Source organism: Lagenorhynchus albirostris, chromosome 2, assembly GCF_949774975.1.
Source record: "Lagenorhynchus albirostris chromosome 2, mLagAlb1.1, whole genome shotgun sequence".
Classification (NCBI taxonomy): Eukaryota; Metazoa; Chordata; class Mammalia; order Artiodactyla; family Delphinidae; genus Lagenorhynchus; species Lagenorhynchus albirostris.
In genome coordinates this window covers 138,819,569-138,842,824 of record NC_083096.1, presented here as the reverse complement: position 1 = coordinate 138,842,824, position 23,256 = coordinate 138,819,569, and the positions used below count along the sequence as shown (strand labels likewise).

At 48.3% G+C, this 23,256-nt stretch overlaps 1 protein-coding gene across 1 annotated transcript in view; it reads right to left on the bottom strand.

Moving 5' to 3' along the window:
- Positions 1-23,256, bottom strand: part of PLPP3 (phospholipid phosphatase 3) — an 82,512-nt gene that overhangs the window by 3,854 nt on the left and 55,402 nt on the right. The window contains exons 3-5 of the mRNA XM_060139933.1: positions 22,931-23,211; positions 22,468-22,525; positions 11,429-11,605 (exon numbers count right to left, since the gene is read on the bottom strand). Coding sequence (XP_059995916.1) covers positions 11,429-11,605; positions 22,468-22,525; positions 22,931-23,211 — 516 coding nt within the window. The remainder of the gene's footprint in view (positions 1-11,428; positions 11,606-22,467; positions 22,526-22,930; positions 23,212-23,256) is intronic.

Here is a 23,256-nt window from a genome sequence, read left to right as displayed (position 1 = left end):
CGCTGGCTCTGAACTCCACTTTCTCCAGCCTAGCAGCGAGCGCCACCAAATAAGGGTTCTTACGAATCTCGTTCCTTAGAGATCTTTCTCCCAGCCTGTGTGCCATGTGCTGAGGGCAAAGACGGCAGGGGACACCCTCACACAAACATCCCTCCCTTCAAGATCCCGATACCACCTCCATCTACTGGCTGACTTCCCAATTTAATTTCCTGAGCTCATATCCACTACATGTTAAGAGTTTCCGTTTCCGAACTGCAAGATAGGAATGAAATGAAGGTTAAAGGCAAGAATGTACTTGATAAGAACTAAACCTGCATCTGGCACATAGTTCAATAAAGGCGTTCCTTGTGTGGGTACCAAGGTCGTGTCTGGGCCTAGAGTAAGCCACGTCCTCTCGTGTCTCCAAAACTTTGCCCATCAGTCTTTCTTCCTAATGAGAGGCTTCCTGAGGATGCAGCCCAGCCCTAATCATCCCACATCACCCACAGGCCTTTGCATTGAGCCTTGCACACACCAGGAGCTTATAAAATGTTCGCTGTTGAATTCCTCCACTTCTTCCCACTGGAAGCAAGCACTCTGGCCTTGGATCTTATCGGCAACGGAGAACGCCTACGGATGTCAGGGGGACCACACCCTCCCACGCCACATGCACACACGCCAGCGGCAAGATAAAAAGTGGAGTCGGGTCCAGCAGGATCCCCCCTTAAGCTGTATTTTGCCTTCAGCGTGGCCTGAGGTTACGCAAACACTTTTTGGGGGATCATGAAACACGATCCCGTCAAGACTCAAACAGGGCTCCTTCTTCATGCTTGAACAGCAGAATACAAAAAGGACTAGGAAAGGCCAGTTCTATTTCCTGCAGAAGATGATTTCCACCTGGAAAGAAAACCCAGAGGCCCAGGCTGGGAAGGGTCTACACGAATTAGGTGGCTACCCCAGGTCTGAGGGACAAAGCCACTCCCAGCCCACAGCCCCACTGCACAGACCTCCTCTGTGGTGTGAAAGAGCCGATCAGACGACAGTCTTGGCAAACATGAAATCTAGGCGCGAAGCACCAGGGAGAGTTTTAAGTTCTCCTACCCTGAGCATATGCTTTCAATTCCATTTATCTTCTCCTCTACCTTCACAAATTGCTTTTGTGAAAAGTGCAATCAGTAAACACTTATTGAACATCTGCTCCGTGCCAAAGCCCTGAGATGATAAATATACAGAAGAGAGAGAGTTCTTTGCCCTCCAAGAGCTCACAGGGCAATGAGGGAGAGATCCAGGTAAATAGAGCAGTTACAGTAGTGTTCTGAGGATTATGACAGAGGGAAGCCGGGGTGTTAAAGCAACACAGAGAATGTGGCATCTAACCCAGGCTGAAGTGGAGGGGAGAGGGCCTTAGAAGGCTTCCCCCAAAGGAGGTATATTTGAGCTTAGCTTTGAAGGATAAGTAGGAGTAAGCCAGGTGGTGAATGCCAGGAATGTTATTCTAGGCAAAGGGAGTAGCGCGTGCAAAGGCACAGGAGTGAGGGAGCCCAGCTCGTTCGGGGGCCGCAGGAAGCTCAGTATAGGGAGGGCTGAGCGGTCAGTGAGGCTGGAGGGGGAGCCAGATACTGAGAAGGGGTCTGGTACAGCCCGAGGAGCCACTGTCAAGGCTGAAACAGGGAAGCAGCACGTTGGGAAGACTTGCATTAAGATCATTGATTACCTAAGAAGGAGAAGGCGTCAGAAAGCGAGCCGAGGGCCCGAAGGCAGGGGTCCCGGTCAGGACACTGTTGCAGAATCTAGGAGAGGATGAGTCCTGTAAGATCACCATGCAGTGAAGACAAAGAAGAGATGGGTTTTTGAAACGTTGAGGACACAACTGCCGTTGATGGAGGTGGCATGTATGTGTGCAGGGGGACATAATGCTTTTATTTCTAGTTTTGTTTTTAACTCTAGAAATCTCTCACCTGTTCCCAACGAAACTCTTCAAGTTTGGGTAACTACGCTAGGGGAAAAATGACAGCTCTGCTTTCCTCTGCCTTCTAAAATTCTGGCTCCCTCAAATATTTGCTTGGGAAAGTGGTTCTGACCTTCTCCCGAGTCAGAAAGGCAAGCTTTTCTGTGATCTGAGGGCGTAGTAATCTGATTCAGACAAGCACTCAAGACAATGAAGCCCTTCCACCGAGAGCAAACACACAAACAGGGCAACTCCTGGCTGGAGGAATCCTGTTGGCGGTAATGAGATGAGACATGTACAGGAGTCTCCTTCTAAATGGCAACTCTTGTTACTGTGCCATTGGGTCACCACCTCCCACTCTCCATGTAGCACTGATGACAGGCTTTGCTCTTGGTAGTGGGACAGACTTGTCTTTAAATCCAAGTTTTGCCATTTTCAGCAAAATACCTGAATGAGGGATACAATGCCTACCTCAGAGGTTTACTCAAAGGATTATATGATGTCACAAAATGAGCAAGTGGGGCTTGTTAATAAACAGAGCAATGATCACTGGCTTGCGTGTTCAGTGCCTACCCACATCAAGTCACGTCTCTTCCCCTGCCCCTTGGGTGGAAAGAAAAGAAACAAGAGAAGGAACCAGAAACAAGGAAAATTAGAGAGGGGAAAATTGAAATGATTGAGAATATGGACGAATAGGTGAAAGCCTGTATAGATTCAAGCCAGACATAAAGACCATATGAGATGGGAGTTTTCCACAGGGCAGATAGGATATGCTCTCAAAGTCCAATAATTTCTGGGGCTATTTTGGGGAATGAGTCAGCACAATCAAAAAGGAAGATGCTTCCAATGCCTCGTTACCAGCATTCACCAGCTCTGGAGATGCCCAAAGCACACAGCCCAGCCTGGCCTAGGTGCTGCCTGCCTGGAGCTCACCAAGAACCACTGGCCAGAAACAAAAAGTCTCGTCTGCAGCCAGGTTTCCACTCCCATTGCTGCAAATTGCTGAGTCAGCAAGCCCTGAGTGTCATTTTGTTAAGGGCAGATTATGACAACAAAATTGTCCTTTAAATATTTCTGGAGTCCCTGAGTGTTTCAAGTCCTGAGAGTGCGTAAGAGAACTCCTTGAAGACAGGCACCACATCCTTATATATTGAAATTTTTATAAGCCCTCGTTGAGCTTAGATGCCAACACAGAGCACATAAACATAAGAGTGGAAGAATTTTGGAATCTCAGAATCAGAAGAAAACCGAGCTGTCTATTCCAATGTTTCTCAAAGTATAATCTTCAGATCGTCTATTTCCGAATCAGCAGGGTGCTTCTTGAAAAAGCGGATTCCTGGGCCCACCCAGACCAACTAGAAGTGTGGCCTAGAATCTGCATTGAACAAACACTAGTGGTGTTTGTTATGTAGACTCGAGTGAGGAGAGCCATCAGTGGACAGTCCACGGAGATGAACAGACGGGCTCAAGCCATAGACCTGCCACTCACTGGCTGTGTGTCTTAGACATCTTGTAATCTCTCTGAGAGCAGCTTCCTTATCTATACACTGGGCTCCATGAGCCCTTCCTTAAGCTGCTCGAATCTGCTCTTTGGTACCCACGCTGAACTTTCAATGAACTTCTGTCTTCGCATGAGGCCTACAGGCTCGAGTGCAGACATAACGCTATAAATGCTATGTCATGCTTCCCCTTTAGGCAATGAGATACTCAAGCGAATGAACCGTGCTCAGAGCCCAGCAAGCGTAGCCTCAATAAATCTAGTCCACCCCACTGTGAGGAGAGAAACCATGGGCTGCCCCTGTTGCATACACCCTGATGCCCTGGTCTTGGGATATCCTTTGGGCATCCTGCTCTACCGTAATAAACAATCTCATTGATTAAGGAATAATTTTCTTTGGGTCTTGGGTCTCAGCTCACTCTCACGCCCTACGTACAATAAGTGCCGTCTAAGGAAAAGTCATCTTTGGCAGCCCTGTCTTTTGACTAAATGGGAGTTACTTGATTGCAATAATTATTTTTTGACCTCAGTAGAGGCCTTTCAGTGATTTTCTGGCATGGGAGCTTGTCAGTGTCCATACTGAGTAATTTCCTGGTATATCTGAAAGGGCACTTGATGAGGTAGAAAGTGTCATACGAGGAGTCAGGCAGCAGGATCTAGTCCCCACATTGCTACTGCTCTATGACCCAGGCCAAGTCACACTCTCGTCTAGACTTGCATTTATGCAAAATGAAGAGGTTTATGATTTCAGAGGATGGGTCTGCCCTGCATTTGTGTGCTACCATTATTTAAAAATCTACCTTCTCACAGTTTCTGTAAGGCTTAAATGGGAGAATTCACGTGAAAACGCTTCATACCTATACAGAGCTCTTCAAATCCTCCCTCAGTTACCATCATTCATGACCATCACTGCTACTGAGGGTCACGAAGGGAGCTGGTCCCGTAAAAAGAAGGAGGGTTTGGGGCAGCAGAGGAAAGTCGCGGGCAGTTGTGGAGGAGAACAGGCGTCTGAGCCCTGAAAGGAGCCTCACAGGAAGGCACTTCTTGGCTAATACAAAGGAGGGTTTCTGGTAAGGAGGACCCAGAGGGCTGACGGCGGTCACTAAGATGCTAGATCCAGTATCAGCTAGAGTTCAGGAACACGGTACCCAAGAATAACAGAGGCTAGAGGAAGGCAGGCGCCTACTTCTAGAAATCCCACCTTTTGAAGCTGAAAGGGTAAAGAGAGCTACTACTATTGACTTCCCCCCAATATTCCACAAGTTCCATCATTCGGAACTTTTTAGGGTCACAAGACATACCATGTTCCCATCCATCTCCATGTCTTTGTGTTATTCCTTCTGCATGAAATGCCCTTCCTTATCTTTTGTATCTCAGAAAATATCCATTCATTGCTCGAGACTCTCCTCCTCCAGGAATTCTTCTAGTCTTCCAGCACCCTCAAGAAGAATGAGCTCTCCCCTCTCTCAAGCCCCCACTGTCCCCAGGACAGGATCCCATCCTAATGGCTGTGCCCTTCTACTGCACTTGTGTGTTTACGTGCCTGTCCCCAATAGCCCAGTGTTTTTCAAACTGCATGTCACAAGTCATTGGTAAGTTTAAAATCAATTTACTGGGCGGTTACTACCAGCATTCTTAAGGGTTAAATTTAAAATGTTAGAACGTATCACATACAGTAAGCATAAGTCTTATTTTGTGAAATATTTTAGTTATGTGTGGGTACCTCTATTGGGTTATAATGTATTTCTTATTATGGATCATGGCTGGGAAACGACCGCACTCTAGGCTGTTTAAGGACCAATTCTTTCCAGCTGTGAATATTTAAAACAAGGCACCATACTTAACACGCAAAACACATCTGATCAATGCGTTGCATGTGTCAAGCATGAGGCACCGTTAATTCACTGAATCCTCAATCCAAAGATCAGGTGATATTAAGACGTATCATCCCCACATCGCGGGGTGGGAAAAGGCAGCTGAGAGGAAGTGACTTGCCCAATATGCCTAAGTGGCAGGAATACAACTCCCCCTTCTGAGTCTCTGCCTCATCATCTACCCCATTCATCTCAGCAGGGGAATGAGAAAGGAGATTTTAGAAGAACTGTGCAAATTGTCATTATCTATTGGGGGGCAAAGTTTACCCCTGCCTCTGCTTCCTTCTCTCTCCCACACCCAGGGGTTCCTGGCACCCCTGCCCACCTGAGAGTAGAGGCCCAGGATGACAAGGTCAGCCCCAGGGCTTCTGGGCAAAGAGCTAGGCTTTTGCAGGGCAAGAAATGATTCGGGAGGTCATTTCATCCATTCCCCTGTGCCCAGGCAGTAGTGGAATGAATCCAGTGGAAATAGATGGGAATCTCCTGTTACAGAAGATCTCACAAATTCAGGGCATAGACTACACGTGTTTGGAGTTTACTAGTTTAATCCTTTGAGATAGGATCAAGAGAGCCGAGATCTGGTTCCTACTCCGCCACCATGAGTCCTTGGGTGTGTCCCATCCTCTCTCTGTGCCCCATTTTCCCCTTGGGGGGCTGTCATCACTGAACCCTTCTTCCATTCACATTCTCACTTGTCCTTTCTCCCAGGGTCACCTAACTGCGGCAGAGACAAAGAACATCCTCGCCCTTCCCTACATCCTGGAGGAAGATAGCAGCACACAAAAGAGCAACTGCTGGCTGAGCCACACACCCTGCAAGAGGAAAACCAGGAAAGACTCTGCTGCATGTTTATGAAATTCACGAGCAGCTGCTTCCTCTGCTGCACCCACAGCAATGGCAGCCTGGCCCTGCCCTGACCCCTCCCAGGGCCCCACAATTTGCCATCTGTTGGAGGGTCAGAGAGGAGGTGGACAGATAGTCAAGTTGTCACCAGATAGGAAATGAACCGAGGTCTGTCGCTTCGTCCAGGTCCCTGGGTTACGCCAGGGGTGGGAATGGTGAGCCCAGCTATAGAGTTCACATCTTGGGAGGGGTGGCTCTGTGTGTGTGTGTGTGTGTGTGTGTGTGTGTGTGTGTGTGTGTGTGTGTGTGTGTGTGTGTGTGTGTGTGTGAGCATGTGCCTGTGTTTGCCTTGGCCTGTCTGTGTATCTGTGATTCTGAGTGCAGGTGACGGAAAGAGGATGGATGCCTGTGTCTGGGTACGACTGGGTCTGTCCCCGTGCCTCTGTCCTGTGCACCTCCGTCCACATGTGTGAAGATGTACATCAGTGTGCCTGCCCTTCTGCCCCTGTGTGTCCGTGTCTCTGTGTTGAGTTCACAACACTGTGTAGGTTTTTTTTCTGTGTTGGCTGCCATTGCCCTCCTCCTCTGGAAAGCGTTCAGCTAGTAAGCAGTGAGGGAGGGGACCAAACCCTCTCCTGTTTGGCGTGTGATTTTTGTCTAGACACGTCTTTTTGCTGTGACAGGACTTACTCTCAACAGACCCGGGTAAAAGTGCTTGGCTGTCATGGCCTGTTGCCCAAGGCTCTGCAGTGGCTGAGCCAACATTCTGTAGTGATGCACTGTACCCCCTGGGGACTTAAAGACATGTCATGATCCCCAAATAGAGGCCACCTAGGCATTGCAATGGAGACGGTTCCATCTGAGAAGGCAGGTCCAGCTCAGTTACTACAAAGTCCAAAGTCGGCTGTGCCTCGGAATCTCTGTGGGAGAAGGTCATGGAGCTAAGGGCCTCGAAGATCAATTCAGATGAGGAAACTAGGCTCAAGAGGAAGTGTCTTGCCTGGGGTCACAGGCTAATTCATCACTCATTCTTTAGCCAGTGCTTATCAAGTAGCTATTGTGTGTCAGCCACTGTATCAGGCACTGATAATGAACAACGAGAGGGTTAAGCCATGGATTCTGCTCTTAAGGCACCCATAGACTAGCTGGGGAGACAGACATCTGAACAATTAGGACAGAACCAGGCTGAATGTCACAGCAGGAAAAACAGGCAAAGGACTATGGGAGCATTGGAAGACAGTTAGGCAATCTGTCGTCAGAAAAGACAGAAGAGAAGGTATGCTAGACTAAACAACAGCCCCCCAAAGATGGCCACGTCCTAATCCCCAGGACCTGTGAATATGTTACCTTACATGGCAAAATGGACTTTGCAGATGTGATTAAGTTAAAGATTTCGAGATGGGGAGAGTATCCTGGATCACCCAGGTGGGCCCAATGTAATCACAGGGGTCCTCGTAAGAGGGAGGCAGGAGAGTCAGAATCACAGAAGGAGATGTGAAGATGTAAGCAGAGGTCAGAGAGAATGAAAGAGAGATGAAGATGCTACGCTGCTGGTTTTGAAGACGGGGGAAGGGGCCACGAGCCAAAGAATGCCGGCAGCCTCTGGAAGCTGGAAACGTCAAAGAAACGGACTCTCCCTAGAGCCTCCGGAAGGAATGCAGCCCTACCAACACCTTGATTTTAGCCCGTTGAGACCCACTTTGGAATTCAGAACTCAAGAACTCTAAGAAAATTAATTTGTGTCGTTTTAAGCCACTAAGTTTGTAGTAATGTCAGAGCAGCAACATGGGGAACTAACACAGGTTTCATCAGAGATGGGGTGAAACTGGAACTGTGTGCTCCATCAAAAGGGGACAGCTGTCTAAGATAAGAGCTCAGGGTGTTGAAAAATCTTGATAAGTTTCATGTGCCTGGAGGTGAAGGGACGTGAGAGGGGCAGGAGATGAGGTCTTATAAGAAGAGTCTGGGGTCTTCAGACCTGTCTCTGCTGGACCGCCCTGGGGTCGACCCTCTACCCTCTCCTTGTTACTTCATCCTCCTTAGTCCCTGTTTTCTCATCTTTTTAGTGAGGACAGTGATGGGTATAGGGTTCAAAATAGGATCTTTGGGGGACTGGAGATGGTCTATGTAAAGTGCTTAACATAGTGGCTGGCATGTGAGCTCTCAATGCATGTCAGCAAATATGATTTCCCTGTTGACGGGGGTCCATCGAAGCTTGGCTCAGGAGGTTATCAGGCAGAGTGGGAAATGGCTTCTGAGTTCCTTGACCTCTGTGCGATGGCCTTGTACCTCACTGGGCTGCCTTTTCTTGGTCCTCCTAGCCAAGCTCAGGTAATGTCCCTGTGTTAAGATCCATTCATATCAGCCCCATTCACGGGCGAGAAGAGAACTCGGCTTTGCCTGGTATGTGGCAGGACAGCCTTGATTCTTGGGGGCAAGTTCTGCTTTGAGACACAGCAGAGCAGAGACCACAGGCTCCTGCCTAGGCTGCAAGCTACCCGGTACAACTCTGGAAAAGCACCCGATAAAGCTGCAAAACCCGTGAGGCAGATGCCCTTCAGCCACCTCACGGTCCCCTCCCCCAGCACGTGGTGTCCTCAGATGGCCTCTTGGTTCCCCAGACCCGTCTCTGGCTCAACTCAGGGTCTTGATCCTTATACTTCCTTTGATGGGAAGTGACCCACTGCCTTCTCTTCCCCAAGCTGAGCATCCTCAAGCTCCCAGGCTGACTCCAGTGTCTTGCCCTGGCCTCTCAGGTGGCTTAGATGAAACGGCTCCCTCAGCGCTGGAGTGCTGAGCCAGCCAGGACCCTGAGCTTCCATGACCAGGCTGGAAGTCAGGCACTGGGAGAAAAATGAGAAATATCAAGTCCCTACCCTCATGTGTTCACAGCTAAGATGTGTGTAACCCTTTTCTAAGCCATCTTGACACTGTAAAACAGGCTTTCAAACTGAAAGCAGCAACTGGATCAGCCCGAAGGGTTGGGAAGGCCCCTGACACCCTTAAATTCTGCTCTGTAAGCAGCTACCTAGGCTGCTTATGCCTCGGGTGACTCCGGCCGCCTCAGCTCCGGTGACCGTGCCCCCTTGCCAAGCACAGAGGGCAAAGCTTTGGAGTCAGTGATCATCCCGGGAGCCGCTGTCAACTAGCTCTGACCTCAGATGACTTGAGTCATCTCTCTGAGCCTCAGTGACCTCATCTGTAAAATGGCCGCGGTATACAACGGCTTCGTGTCCCTAAAGGGAGCCGATGAGTAAAGGACCCAGAGCAGAGCCAGCATAGAGTAGATGCTTGACAAACGCTAGGACCAAATTCCTATCCAGCGCTCCAGTGCACCCGAGCCAAACAGGATAAAAGTCAGACCCCTCATTTCCCTTCTCGAAAGTAAACCATGGTCCCCCCGGACACTTCGTCTCATTGTGCGTAGAGAGCGCTCTATAAAAGAGGGGAAGGCTATGAAGGAACCCCCAACCTTTCAATTTTTTTAATTGGGGATTCGGGAGATTTTAATTAGGGCAGTGGCGCCGAGAAGGAAACACCACAGCAGGCCCCCGTGGGCTGACCTCCCGCCTAGAGCAAAGCTCAGAGGGCACGGTCAGCAAAGGGTTACCCTGTCGTGCAAACACCCATCCCCCACTGTCACTTCACATTAAAGGGCCAAGCTTCAGAGAACAAGCTCTCAGTGACAGCTGCTCTCATTAACGGTCTGCTCCCCCAATTTCTCTCCCTTCTAGCCTTGACTGAAAAGAAAAACGAAAGAAAGCAATGAATAAAGCCCTCAAAACAGCCAGTCCCTAGACTAGGGTTCCTGGGATGAGGCTGGCCGGCAGCTCAGATGCTGCTTTCTTTGTGGTGTCCACTCTGATCGCCCCAACTCCCTGCCCCTCTTCTTGCCTCACCTGCCTGCCGAAGTGCCCTGGCCAGTCCCCATGACAGTCCCTCGTTGTACTGTAGCTCCTGTGCTTGGCCTGGCTGTGAGCAACTAGACTGGGATTTTTTTGGAAGTAAGGGTTGTGCCTTATCCGTTCAAGAGAATGTTGAACGGATGCCTTCAAGAGAATGTTCTCAAGAGTACTAGCTTTGTGTTGATTACACACGCATTCACTTACTCTGAGCTAGAATCTCTGAGAGGCCTTGGTGACACGGGGAGAATAACATATATGTTAACTAGGGTCCCTGTCCCTGAGAAACAATTGAAAGGGAGACACACGTCCACAATTTCAACACAGGGTGACGAATGCAGGAAAGCAGGGAGGTTATTCCAGGGAGACATGGGGCTGCAGCCAGACTGAAAAACCAGGAAAGGACCAGGGACTGGCCTAGATCTCACTTCATGATTCTTACCGGGAATGAGCAAGGGTTAAACTAACAATACAAGCTGCATTTGTGGTACTCGAAGTGAGTGCCCCTGAGTAGGGCCCAGGAAGGCACAGTGTCAGAGGAGGTGCTCAGTTGTGTTTGCTGAAAAAAAACCCTCAAAATTTTAGCGTGAAATGTAATGTTGTACAGAGTTTTAAAAAAAAAGTTTCTTTTTTTGACTCTTAAAAACAAAAACTTAGCAGGCAAAAAAAAGCAGAGATTCCTGAAGAGATAGAGCCTCAGAGGTGGAATGCCTCATCCCCCCTCACTGGGAGTCAGGGAGGAAGTACCTGAAGGGGTAGGTCATTTGAGGCCGATAGGAATGTGGTCCATCCCAAGGCCATTCTCTAGGAAGCTCTGTGACTTGATTGTACAAAGCCCTCAGGCTAGGAGAGGGCTTAGCCTTCGCCATACTCCCACCTCCCCAGCCAACACCTAGTTTAGGGTCTGACCAAGTCCTGTAAAGGTCACAGCGGGAAGGGTAGATGTTTTCCAAGCAGCTGGGAAGTGCTTCTGAATAGTAAGTGATCACCAAAGCAGCATGTGAGAAACATATGAGTCAGAGACTTAGACTCTTGACATGTGACCTGAGGCAAGTTTCTTCCCCTCTTGAACCCTGACTGCCCTCATGGATAGAGTGAGTGAGTAGAATAGTATCTAAGACCTCTTGCTATTGCAACTATGGGCACGAACCTTCCGTATTTCTGGAGAAAAGGATTCACAGAATCTGTTGGATTAAAACTCCCAGGCTGGAAAGAAGCAGGAATTATCCTCATTTCACTGAAGGGCTCCTGGGGCAGGATGGCTCCTCAGACGCCAAGCAGAGAAGAGGACTGAGCTCCCTGGCTTTGGTCACTGAGCTGGAAACATTTAACAAGCAAGCCATCCAGGGCCCTGCTTGTGTGCCGAGGACAAGAGGCTACTTACTATGCAGCAGGCCACCAGGGCTCCTTGAGCAAACCCCGCCAGGACATCACTGGGATGGTGCTTGTGGTCAGACACGCGGGACAGTCCTGTGTAAAAGGCCATCATGATCAGGGTGAACTGCAGGAGGGGCCGGAGCAGGCGGGCCCCTCGCCAAGTGAAGCGGGCCTGCAGGTACAGCTGGAGGGAGGAGACAAAACGAACAGACACTGAGTGACTGGCCGCTCCCCTGCATTCTAGCCCCAGGTTGACACACGTGACATTCCCACACATGGAACCATCTGGAAGAAAGAGCGTTTAACTTGGACTTGACCTCAAGCCCATGTTTTTAAACCTTGGGCCTTAGTTCCTCTACTACACACTAAGAAAAATGGAGCTTTTCTAGGGAGGTAAGCTAATAAGAGCCAAGGAAAAGAATTCATGAGAATGGCCTTAGCACGCTGCCTGGCATGGACTAGACCCTCCAGAAACCTGAGTTTCCTTTTGTCATCTTCTTGACTGAAACCAATTAAAGAATAGTAACTGGGGTTAGTAAAGGTTTCTTTTTACAATTGATGACAACTCATTCAATGCACATGTGTGTTTTCCTGGAGATTACAGCTGTACAATCCCTACACTACCTGCCTCTCAGGAGTGTCATGGAAACACAAGCATGATGACGGGGTGGGGGAGGGTGGCTTATTATGAGAGCCACAAGGGAATGCTTCTGCTTCAAAAGAAAGCAACTCTACCAAAGAACAAGCTTCTAAGTCACCACTTGGAACCAGGGATTTTGCATTAGAATATGAGGAAACACATAAACCAACCAGACAATGCCAGAGAGCTTTCAAAGAGAGGTTGACAGAGACTGGACTGGGTGGGGTAGAAGAGTAACCTGAAGAAAAATGGAAGAAAAAAACCAAAACGCCGCTCTGGCCGAGGCAAAGAAGTTGCAATGACGTCAGCTGGGCATTGTCCCTTGGAGTTATCTTGCTGCAGTTTCCGTTCTAACCTCTGGGCACAGCAGACTTCTCAGGTTCCTGTGGGAACTTGGGAAATGAGGGGGAAGACACAACGGGACGAGGGGAACTTCCGACTACAAATCAAAGCAAGGCACTGGGAGACCAGAGAGAGGGGAAGAGAGCAGAGGGGAGGGGCTGACAGCCTAAAGATAGACCTGGACAGTGGCAAGGGAGTGACTCTGCCCTTCCTGAGACAAATGGACACCTTCCTTTGGGTGGTCAGGATTGACAAGCCAGCAGTAAACCTGAGGAGATAGAAGAGTGGAAGATTCCAGAGTCACTCTTGCCCGCGTAGGAAGAACCTCTAGCACTGAAACCTCAATGACTGGGAAGACAACTGCAAAAAAACCCCAGGCCTGGAAAACAGCAGGCAACTTTATAATCACTACGAAATTATATAAATGTATTGTTGGGAAATGTAAGAACAACAAATAAAAAATAATAAAGAGAATGCACTGATGATGTTGGCCACTAAACAAGTGATAAAAACCAATCGTTTTATAAAAAATACCCAGTTAAAAATCTAAAAGAAGAGATAAAATCATCATAATGGGGCCTTCCTGGTGGCACAGTGGTTGAGAGTCCGCCTGCCGATGCAGGGGGCGCGAGTTCGTGCCCCGGTCCGGGAAGATCCCACGTGCCACGGAGCGGCTGGGCCCGTGAGCCATGGCCGCTGAGCCTGCGCGTCTGGAGCCTGTGCTCCGCAACGGGAGAGGCCACAACAGCGAGAGGCCCGCGTACCGCAAAAAAAAAAAAAAAATCATCATAATGGCCAAGATGATGCTATAAATAGTTATTAGCTTACCAAGAACTGCATAGAGCCTTTATGAAGCCAAGGACATAAAGGACAATTTGAATAGATCGCTAGGATTTTTATTTATAAGAACACCCATTTATAAGAACCCTCAACTTATAAACTCAAAAGTTAATATGTAAACTTAATCAGATTCCTAGGAACATCCTAAAAAACTTTGGAGAAAAAAACCTTAAAAAATTATTCTAAAATTCACCTAAAAGGCCAAACCTGTGGAACTAGCCAATAAATAAATAAATAAATAAATACACTCACACGCACACACACAGCTCAATAAATAAGCCAGGCACTATGATAGGTGCTAAGGACACAGAAATGAGAAGTTATAATTCCTGCCCTACGAGCATCCAGTTGGAGGAACATATGAAAACATGTAAGTGCACTTATGGGCTTTACAGAAACTATGAAAGAAGTTGGGGGGACCAAGGTCAGTTACTAAGGGGAAGGTATACTTGACTTGAATCCTAAACACGAATAGGTATTTTCTAGGAGTTAAGGGGATAGTAGTGAGGGGGTGCGTATTCCAGGCAGAGCAAAGGCTTATAAGGCAGCAATCAGAGCGGCAGAGAACTTCTTGAAGTTCTGTAATAGCAGAAAAGGAGGTATGGGGCAGGGGATGGGGGAGGGGTGAAACACAGGGCTACAGAGGCAAGCACAGGCAGCTCATGAAGGGCACTGGAGGTCAAACTAATGAACGTGGCCTTTATTTAGTAGGTCAGTCTTTCCCAAACCATACTCCATGGAATACTAAGGGTCTTTTTAAAAAAGACTGGTAAATACTAAATGTTTATTTTCATCACTTACAAGACATTATTTTTACAGAGTATCTACCTAATGAATCACTATTGGGAAATGGTACTGTAAGCCATGGTGTAAAATGATTTTAAGCAAGGTACTCAGTACCAGAAAATAATCTGCAGGTCAAAGGCTACTCCCTCATTTCTGCTGAAATGACCCAACAAACAGCAGATTCTACAATCAAGAACCAAAGAAATCTCTTCCTTTTTGAGAGTGAGAATGATGTTGATAGCTCCAACTCAACCCGGTCTTTAAGACAATAGCAAGTTCAGGGAAGAAGGACTAGGCCATATGTAGTGTGATCACCATGGTCTGGCCTTCCTCCAGCCAGTCTTGGCCATGGACAGGGGCGGGGTGGGCAACGGAAAGGGCACAGGTTTTCACCAGAAAAACCTCATTGGGGAATTCCCTGGTGGTCCAGTGGTTAGGACTCCATGCTTTCACTGCTGAGGGTGTGGGTTGGATCCCTGGTCAGGGAACTAAGATCCCTCAAGCTGCGGGGTGCAGCCCAAAAATAAAAAAAAGAAAAACCTCATTGAGCCTCACTTTTTGCCCATGTGAAATAAGTGTAACAACCACTGTTTCACAGGCTGTAGCACAGATTGGTGCTAAGTGCCTGGCACCACGTACTGCTCAAAAAACAGATGCTTTTATTCTCTAACCATGGTTTTTTTTCTCTGAATTTGGACCTAATAACCTCAAGGTTTTCTCATTTCCCTCAATTTAAAAATCTGCAGGTCCTCAAAAAATGACTTTTCAAAATCCTCCATCTCTCCCTGCCCCCTCCATGTAGACTTTAGGTCACGGGCCCTGGAGATCAGGGCGGGACAGAGGAAGGGTGGGTTTCCCAACCTGAACGAGGCACACATCTCCCCTTCCACTGACTCAGATACTGAAGGCTGGAGCTTAATATAAGGAAAAAGCAAATACACGAGAGGAACTTGAGGAGGGAGGAAGAGACTTGTCATCAGAATAGCTTCAGAAAGGGAGTGCTCAGGAATAAGAAAGAAGTGAGGGGCCATCTTGGGGGAAAGAATCCCTTCGGGAAGCTGTCAGGCATGGAATGAGTGGGCAGATGGAAGCTCGTGCCCCCAAATCCATCAGTAACTGACACATTTATTGAGAAATGTCTCAAGATCTCAGGGTGGATCCTGGTGTCTGTAGCAGGGGCACAGCAGTAGCAAAGTGAGTTTTGGGGTGAGACAGCCCCGATTCCAGTCCCAGCTCTACCGCTCACTAACTTCTCTAAGCCTCAGTCTCTTTCTCTGTGAAACCGGCAGGACATCATCTTCCTCTTAGGGTTGCCAGGGTCAAATGACACATCACAGGACCCTGCCTGGCATGAGACAGGGACTCAAGGCACTCTTTATAGAAATCGATGTCACCCTTTCTCTTCGATAGATGAGATTGACTCAATGACTTTGCTGATTTCACCAAAACAAGCGAATTACTAAAGAAAGCGATTGCACAATGACCTTTCACCCAAGGACTACTTTCGATTTGAAAAGTCAGCTGAGGGCAACAGGCTTTGAGGTTGACCAAAGGATCTGATAACACCCTCTGCCCTACCCCAATCTAAGTGCTGAACGGATTGGATTTTGCCAGTTGAAAGCCCAGTTCACAAGAGCCACTCACTCCAGGCCAGAGGCTCGGGCCTCCCCAGAATCAGTGAGTACATTCTGAAACACGCTGCTCCCTTGGAAACCTGACCTGGGGATACTATGTAGGTCAGGAGGCTGCATTCATTCCCACTCCACAGGGGGCAGGTAACCCTTACTCAGGAGAGGGAGTCAAACCTTGTGGCCCCAAGGATGTAATGCCCTGTCCTAGACCAAACAGCAAGGAGCCTCTCCCAGAATCAAAGCTCCGGCGGGGGCTTCAGCGAAGTCCCAGGCACCCTGAAACGGGTGGTTAAGAAAGGGGTGAGCACAGCTGGACAAAACCAGAAAGCCTAAATCAGCTTGACCTCTCCTGGGCGTCTGCAGCCCTGAGGTCCTGTCCTCTCTGTCTTTAATTCCCCACCTGTGTGAAGGCCTCTGTGTTCAGAGAATCCACTTCCTGTGCGTCAGTGCGATGCCACAGAAAGTGCCTGACTTGCAAACAGAGCAACTGGATTTGAATCTTTTCTCTGCTACCCACCAGCTGTCTGACCCTGGACAAGGCACTCTGCTTCTCTGGATTTCTGCTTTCCCATATGTCACGTAAGGAGATTTGTTCACTTAAAAAAAATGCTGTGAACATCTATTCTGTTCAAAGCTGTGAAAGACACAGACATGAATAAAACAAGTTCCTTCACAAAAAAAAAGAATATAATCTTTCAGTCCCTTTCTGGGACTAAGATTTTTCTTCCAGTTGCTAAAATAAAACTGCTGATTGTAGATATGGAGTTTACAATAGAAAGGTGTATGTCTGTCCCCCCGCCGCCCCCCGATGTATATGAAAGTCCTCAGCACACAGAACTCACTCCAGAAGTGGAGTTCTCTTCTTCCTGGTCTGAGCTTCAAAACTGGGATCCTGTGGAATTCTAACAAAACCTCCTTAGAAAGACCCGGCTGAGTTCAAGCCAGCTTGGGGCTGAACCAGCAAGTCAGACTGGGGTGAGTCTCACTGGTTCTTGCTAAGTCATTTGTGTTTCATTACACAATTTGCATACTGGTGAAACAGGTCTGTACTGTCCTCTGGCTTCATTTCCATTGCTCTTGGGAGCTCTCTGCTAAGAGTGAGAAGGAGGCTTTTGTCCTTCCTCTGTCCCTGCCCTCTTTCTTCCTGGAAGTCTGTCCAGATTGCTGACACCCACGGGAGAAACTTTCTCCCTTCTCCCATCTCCTCCATGGCTCAGGTTCACGTGCCTGGTGACTCTACGTGGTGCAGAACTGGGAAGTTATTCAACTACGTTCAGGACAAAGAGGAGTTTTTAGTTGACTTTTCTCCTCCTTTAGAAGGGAATCGGATCTTGTTTTCTGCCACTATCAGGGGGAGAAAAAGAAACTACTGGTTTGCTGAGCTCTTCGACACCGAGCGAAGTGCTTTAAATTATATCCCCTGCAATTGTTACAACCATCCTGGTAGGCAGACACCATTGTGCCCATTTTACAGATGAAGAGAGCAAGGCCAAGAGAGGCCATGTCACCTGCTCAAGGTGACAATGGGCCATGATTTCCACTGAGTAAGATTTGCCTCTTTTAAGTCCATGCTCTAACCACAGAACCACCTGGCTTCCTTAGGGCATTAGTGCTTTGCATGTCAAGTATTGGTCTTTTGTATTGGACTTGTGTCTCTGGAGAAGCAATCTGAGGGGACTATACAGGCGTCATGGACTAAAGGACAACCCGAATGGGACATATGGACTTCAGGCTCCTCTAATTCACCTGTCACACACTTTTATAGCACGCGTGTCTCAAACACAGGTGTACAGCTTTTGTAAGAGTTAGAATAGAAGAGTCTCTGACCTGATCTTAAGCTCAGGAGAGCCTGTAAACTGACTCAGAGCAGAGTTAATAACAGTCCTTTCCTCTGGGCTCCAATCCCTCAGTCCACCACTATCAGAGAACTTAGCCAACTGCTTTGCAACTATTTAAATATTTTTCAGGCTTTCCTCACAAAATGTGAGCCCTTTTGGTGCCCTCAGCTGCCCACACAAGGTCTGGCACAGAACAGGTACTCAGAAACTGCTGGATGGATGGACGGATGGATGGATGGGCGGATGAGGCAGGCAGGAAGAAGAGGAAAAACATCTGGTGCTGTGGTTTATCCCCCCTTGGAAACAACAATCTTGTTCCCGGAAGGGGTTTCACCAGACACTCCCAGGATCTGTGGGCACGTGTCGTGGGCATACCAGACCCCACTGCTCCAGGATTCTAAACATGTTGAACAAAAGCTCAATGACTAACAACCAGAGGCCAGAGAACATGGCTATCGGAGCACAGCCACTTCCCTGGTACCCAACAAAGCCTCTGACACATCCACAGTATTCACGGGCACCACAGTGAAGAGTCCAAAGGCAAACAGTTCAGCAAAGAGGCAGCAAAGGCCTTCCCTACATCACACAGGCCCTCTGTGATCTATCAAGTCAGTGATGAGGAGATGAACAAAGTTCTGATTGGAATGGAAAAGGAGCACGGCCTGGGAGTGTCAAAAGACGCGGGATTCATCCATCCATCCATCCATCACCCATCCATCCGTTCATTCGTTCATCATTCATTGCATACTTAAGTATCAGACACTGGGAAGTGAGAAACAGCAGTGAATCAAGAGACCAAAAACCTCTCCTTCATGAAGCTTATAATTTATCTGGTGGAGATACACAAAGAGTATGTCAGATGGTGAGAAATTGGGGGAAAAAATAAGGCTGCAAAGGGAGTTAGGGAGTATAGGAGGGGGCTTCCAGGAAAGGCTTCTCTGACAAAGTGTCCTGAGGAAGGGGAGGGGCAAGGTGCAGATTCCCAGGAGAGGAGCTCGGCAGTCCGAGAAAGGCCTCACTCGAACTTGCTGCTGCCTGGTCTGAGCTGCAGAAGGAGGAGCTGGGGCTGACGGCCCCCAGGGTCTTCTCAGCTCTCACTGCACCCTCCACGCCCTGCTTCCTACCAGCCATCAAAGCCCTACTCAACTGAACACCTGCAGATCCCGCATCACCATCCTCCTTTCCACCTGTGCACCTGGCAGTCCTTCCAACCCTCCCACCATCCCGTGACTACCTAAGAGAAGCCTTCCCCGGCTTCTGCTCCCCACTCCAGCTTAGCCAGGGTGCCACAATTCTGAGCTTCCATAATAACCTATACACCCCGGGCCCTCCTGTAGCACGGACCAGACTATCGTTACTGTCCACCTGTTCCTCCAGACTGAACTCCCCAAGGGCCATGCCCATGCCTTGCTAATCGCTATATCCCCACCCCTGGCATGCAGCTTGGGGCATAATAGCCACTCACTAAATACGTGCTGAATGATGCATGTTGAAAGCATAGGTGAGTTCCTTGAGGGCAGGGCCCAGGTCTGATTCATCTAGCAGCCCCAGAAGGCAGCAGCCTGCCTGGTACAACAGAGGTAACTCCAGGTGTGCTATGTGAATTGGTGCCTGCCTCCTGTGTTGCCATTTTATCCAGACAGCCAGGCCATCCTCAATCCCTGACCATGGAGGCGTGGGGCCAATCCAGATGTGGTTCTCTGGAGTTTAGACCAGGGCTCAAGGGTAGGAAGCACCGTTTATGTTTATATAGGCTGCGGGATTTCTCTGATTAGAATTTGCATTAGTCTCTGACAGGCCTTAACCTCATCCTTAAGCTTCCATGCCCAGAGATAATTTGGTGTTTGGAGCATGGTTTTTCCAAGCTATCCATTTTACAAATCAAAACCTAATATGGAGCGCCCCCCAAAGCCACGGGAGGCTCTAGACGGTGGCTGGCACTGAAAGGCCTGGCGAAGGGATGGCTGGCGCTTCTGGTCCGCCACTCTCTGAACTCCATGGGAATCTGGGCAAAACTGTCTCTGAGTGCCTCCCATCTTCTCTTTCAGCACGTAGTCCAAACTGCTTTTAAATAGAACCACAGAGATTGAGAATCAGAAGACACCTTCTAATTCCACTCTTACATTTGATGGATGGGGAAAGCAGGGCCTAGAGAAGAAAAGTGGCAACAACTCTGCAAAAACAGACACAATTGTCTCCCCTTGACAGATGACTATACTGAGGTTCGAAAACCTAAGTAATCAACTCCCAGTTCCACAGCTAGTAATTGGCATGGCCAGAGTCACCCAGGTCTGTCCAACTCTAAAGGCAAACATTGTCAATGCCATGCCCAGCCGGTTCAAAAGGGCTTCTTCCCAAGGCTCCAGAGAAGCTGTGGATCACAGGCTGCCTTCATAAAAGCCCACGGGGCTCTGTGGGAGGCCGAGTGCAGCTCCAGCACTTCCTGCAGCCCAATATAAAAGCCCTGTGGGAGGAGTCTAGGGGCTTCTCTGATGGACTGCAGGATTTCCCACTTCCCCAGACAGGAGGCAACGGTGTTCTTCAAAAATTCCTTTAGAAAGCTTTGCAAATTGGACTTTCAAAGAGTTGAGATTTCTGTGTAATATCACATAAAAAGGAGCCCTGGTGAAGGGCACTGTCCTCCTTACTTCTTAGCCCTTACCTGCAGAGGTTGTTTTAAGACAAGATAATCTTAGAGCTAAAAGGAGAGCCCTGTGTTTGCACGTTGTATATGTGGGTGTCTGTGAGTTGTGAATGTGTGTATGTTTGCAAGAGCTCTGAAGAGTGTGCGGTGTGTGCATGGGGGAGTGTGTGTAAAAATATGCTTCAGAGATGAAGGATTAAGGAGGCTGTCTTCTTTCTTCTTCTTTCGTCCTTCCCTCCCTCCCTCCCTCCCTTCCTTCCTTCCTTCCTTCCTGGAATATAAAGGCACTATAATTTTTTCCTCCCTCAAAGATGCAAATAAACATTCAATCACAATCTACTCCTCACCCATCACCCCCACAGAGAGCTCTTGCTATAATCATAGCTTCCAGGAGGTGATGGGTGCTGGGGGTAGGGGGGCATCTCACCCATTAAAGCAGATCTGAAGAAAGGCAGGTCACCTTCAAGCGACATTGAAATTAGGGTTGGAGCTTATATTCTGTAAGTTTATCCTGCAGAGGTTTGTCTGGCCTTATTTTTTGTCGTGCAGCACAATGAAAAGAACATACAACGATGCTGGGGTCATGAGGACCAGGCTTCGAATACCTCTTAGATTCAGGTTGGTTTGTTTGTTTGAAACTGAAAACAGTGTAATCAAAACACATCTCATGGGCTTCCCTGGTGGCGCAGTGGTTGAGAGTCCGCCTGCCGATGCAGGGGACACGGGTTCATGCCCCGGTCTGGGAAGATCCCACATGCCGTGGAGCAGCTGGGCCCGTGAGCCATGGCCGCTGAGCCTGCGCGTCCGGAGCCTGTGCTCCGCAACGGGAGAGGCCACAACAGTGAGAGGCCCACATACCGTCAAAAAACAAAACAACAACAACAAAAAAACCACATCTCACCGGGTTATTGAGAGAATCGAAAGGTATAGCTAGAAGGTACCAGAAACCTGTCAGCACTTTTACTTTACAAAACACTGAAATATATTTTGTAAAATTGCTTCCAGCCCTGGGTAAAACATAAATGGAACAGGAAACAAAATATTGCTGCTAAATTGTCCTTCCTAAGAGCAAAGCAAAAACTAAAACAACAACAACAAAAAATGAAGAATGGTGGGAAGTGCTCTCCATGAATTTTTAAAATCCACATTTAATGTTTTTAGAGGTTGGGGCCTACCTCTTAGCTCTGTATCCTAGGTAACAGGAAGCCTGGAGGCCTCCAGACTTGGAAAGGATTGGGGGAAAAAACAAAACACAACAAAAAAAACCTCTCTGCTGTTTTTCCAACTCCTAATTATGCTTTTCAAATAAGTTGAAATCAAAATGTTCTTTTTCCAAACAGCTTATGCTCCTCTGAGCTACATCTGACCTTTCAGCGCCTTCTCGCTCTGAACTCCATCAAAGCAGCCAAAAGCAGGAAGTGCTTTGGCACACGGACCTCATTCAAGGGGAAAGGAACGGCAGTGGGACCATATTTAATTGACAAAGAGAAACAGACCAGCGGCTGTCTGTCTGTGTGGCAGCTGGAGGGGAGCAAGGCGCTTCACCTGCACCATCCCGGCACCTCCAGGAAGCATGGCATGGCGAGGCCAACAGGGGACCTCAGACCACGGCTCTACCACTATCTGAAGGTCCTCCAACACACTACTGATCCTCTCTGGGCCTTGGTCTCTGGATCTGAGCAGTGGGGTCAAGGATTCCCTCCTTCACTGTGCTATTATGAGGTCACGTGTGCTCAGGGATGCAGAAGGATTCTGTAAAACTCAAAATCACTCCGTAGTCACACAATGATTTTTAAAGCCCTTCCATCAGTAGAGGGTGGGGGAGGAATGGCACGGAGAACATTACGAGGAATTCGAGCACAAGGCATGGATTTGAGCGACAGTTCTGGTGTCTACGTAAACTTTGGCAGTTTGCTTTAATTCTCTAAGACTTACTGAGTAATCCTTTCCCACAGTAGAGATAATATTACTTATAACATAAGGCTTCTGAAAGGATCAACTGAGTTCACGGATTTTCAGAAAACGGTGCTTATTACCATAAAATGTTATACAAGTGTCTTTATCACTTAATCATTCCAAAATGGGTGCTCAATCCTTATCAAGCAGCCATGGTAAATATTATTTTTATTTGAAACATGGGAAAAGTCTGGAAAGTGAAACAACTTCTGCTAACTCAGTGGCAGAGCTCAGAATAGAAGCTAATTCTTCTATCTAACCTCTTCTTCAAAGATTTCTCAGTGAAGTCTGTCCCTAACGATTCTGATGGCTCTCTGCACAGACAGGATTGAAGCTGGGGCTGGACTCCACCGGAATCAAAGTACTTACCACCAAATACAGCATGGTGTACATGGAGAAGGAGGCGTGGCCAGAGAAGAAGGACCTCCTGTAAGAGCAAGAGAGGGCAGTGTAAGGGCCGTATTCATATCCCCGGTACATGTCCGTGCATCTTCCCTCCCTAGACAGTGACCCCGAAAGCAGCGCCGCCTTGTTCATTTTTGCATCCTTGGTAGCGGATTGCCCGGAACCTAGCGGGCACCCATGAATGTGTGAATAAACGAAACAAAGAAAGAAAGAATGAACGAATTGACTTAGCAATGCTCTATCGTAACTGTTTATTTACTATCTGTCTCAGTCATCTGACTGTGAGTTCCTTAAGAATGCGGACTCTGCTTTATTCACCCATCTAAACCGGGGCCCAGCTCTGAACTTGGTACCCTACTAAGTAGGTGCTCACTGAACTGCCTACAGCAAAGGCATGGACACAGTGCCACGGGAGGTGGGGTCTCACCTGGCTTCCTGGACTTTGCTGTCGTCGCCTCTGCATTTGTAGTTTTGAATGTAGCCCTCGGAGCAGTTGATTTGACTGAAATCAGGGTTGCAGACGCTCAAGAAGTGAGGACGCAGGCGCCCTATGGAGACTTTGGCAATGTCTGTGAAGGACTGGCTGATGGCACAGCCAAAGAGGAAGCAGCCCACTTGCTTATAGAGCGCTGCCACATAGGGATTCTGAATCGTGGACCGGGACTTCTCCTTCAGGTAGTAGATGCGGTAGAATTCCCCTGTGATGATCTGAAAGACAATGGATGGGGGGTTAGGCAGTATCAAGACCCAGCA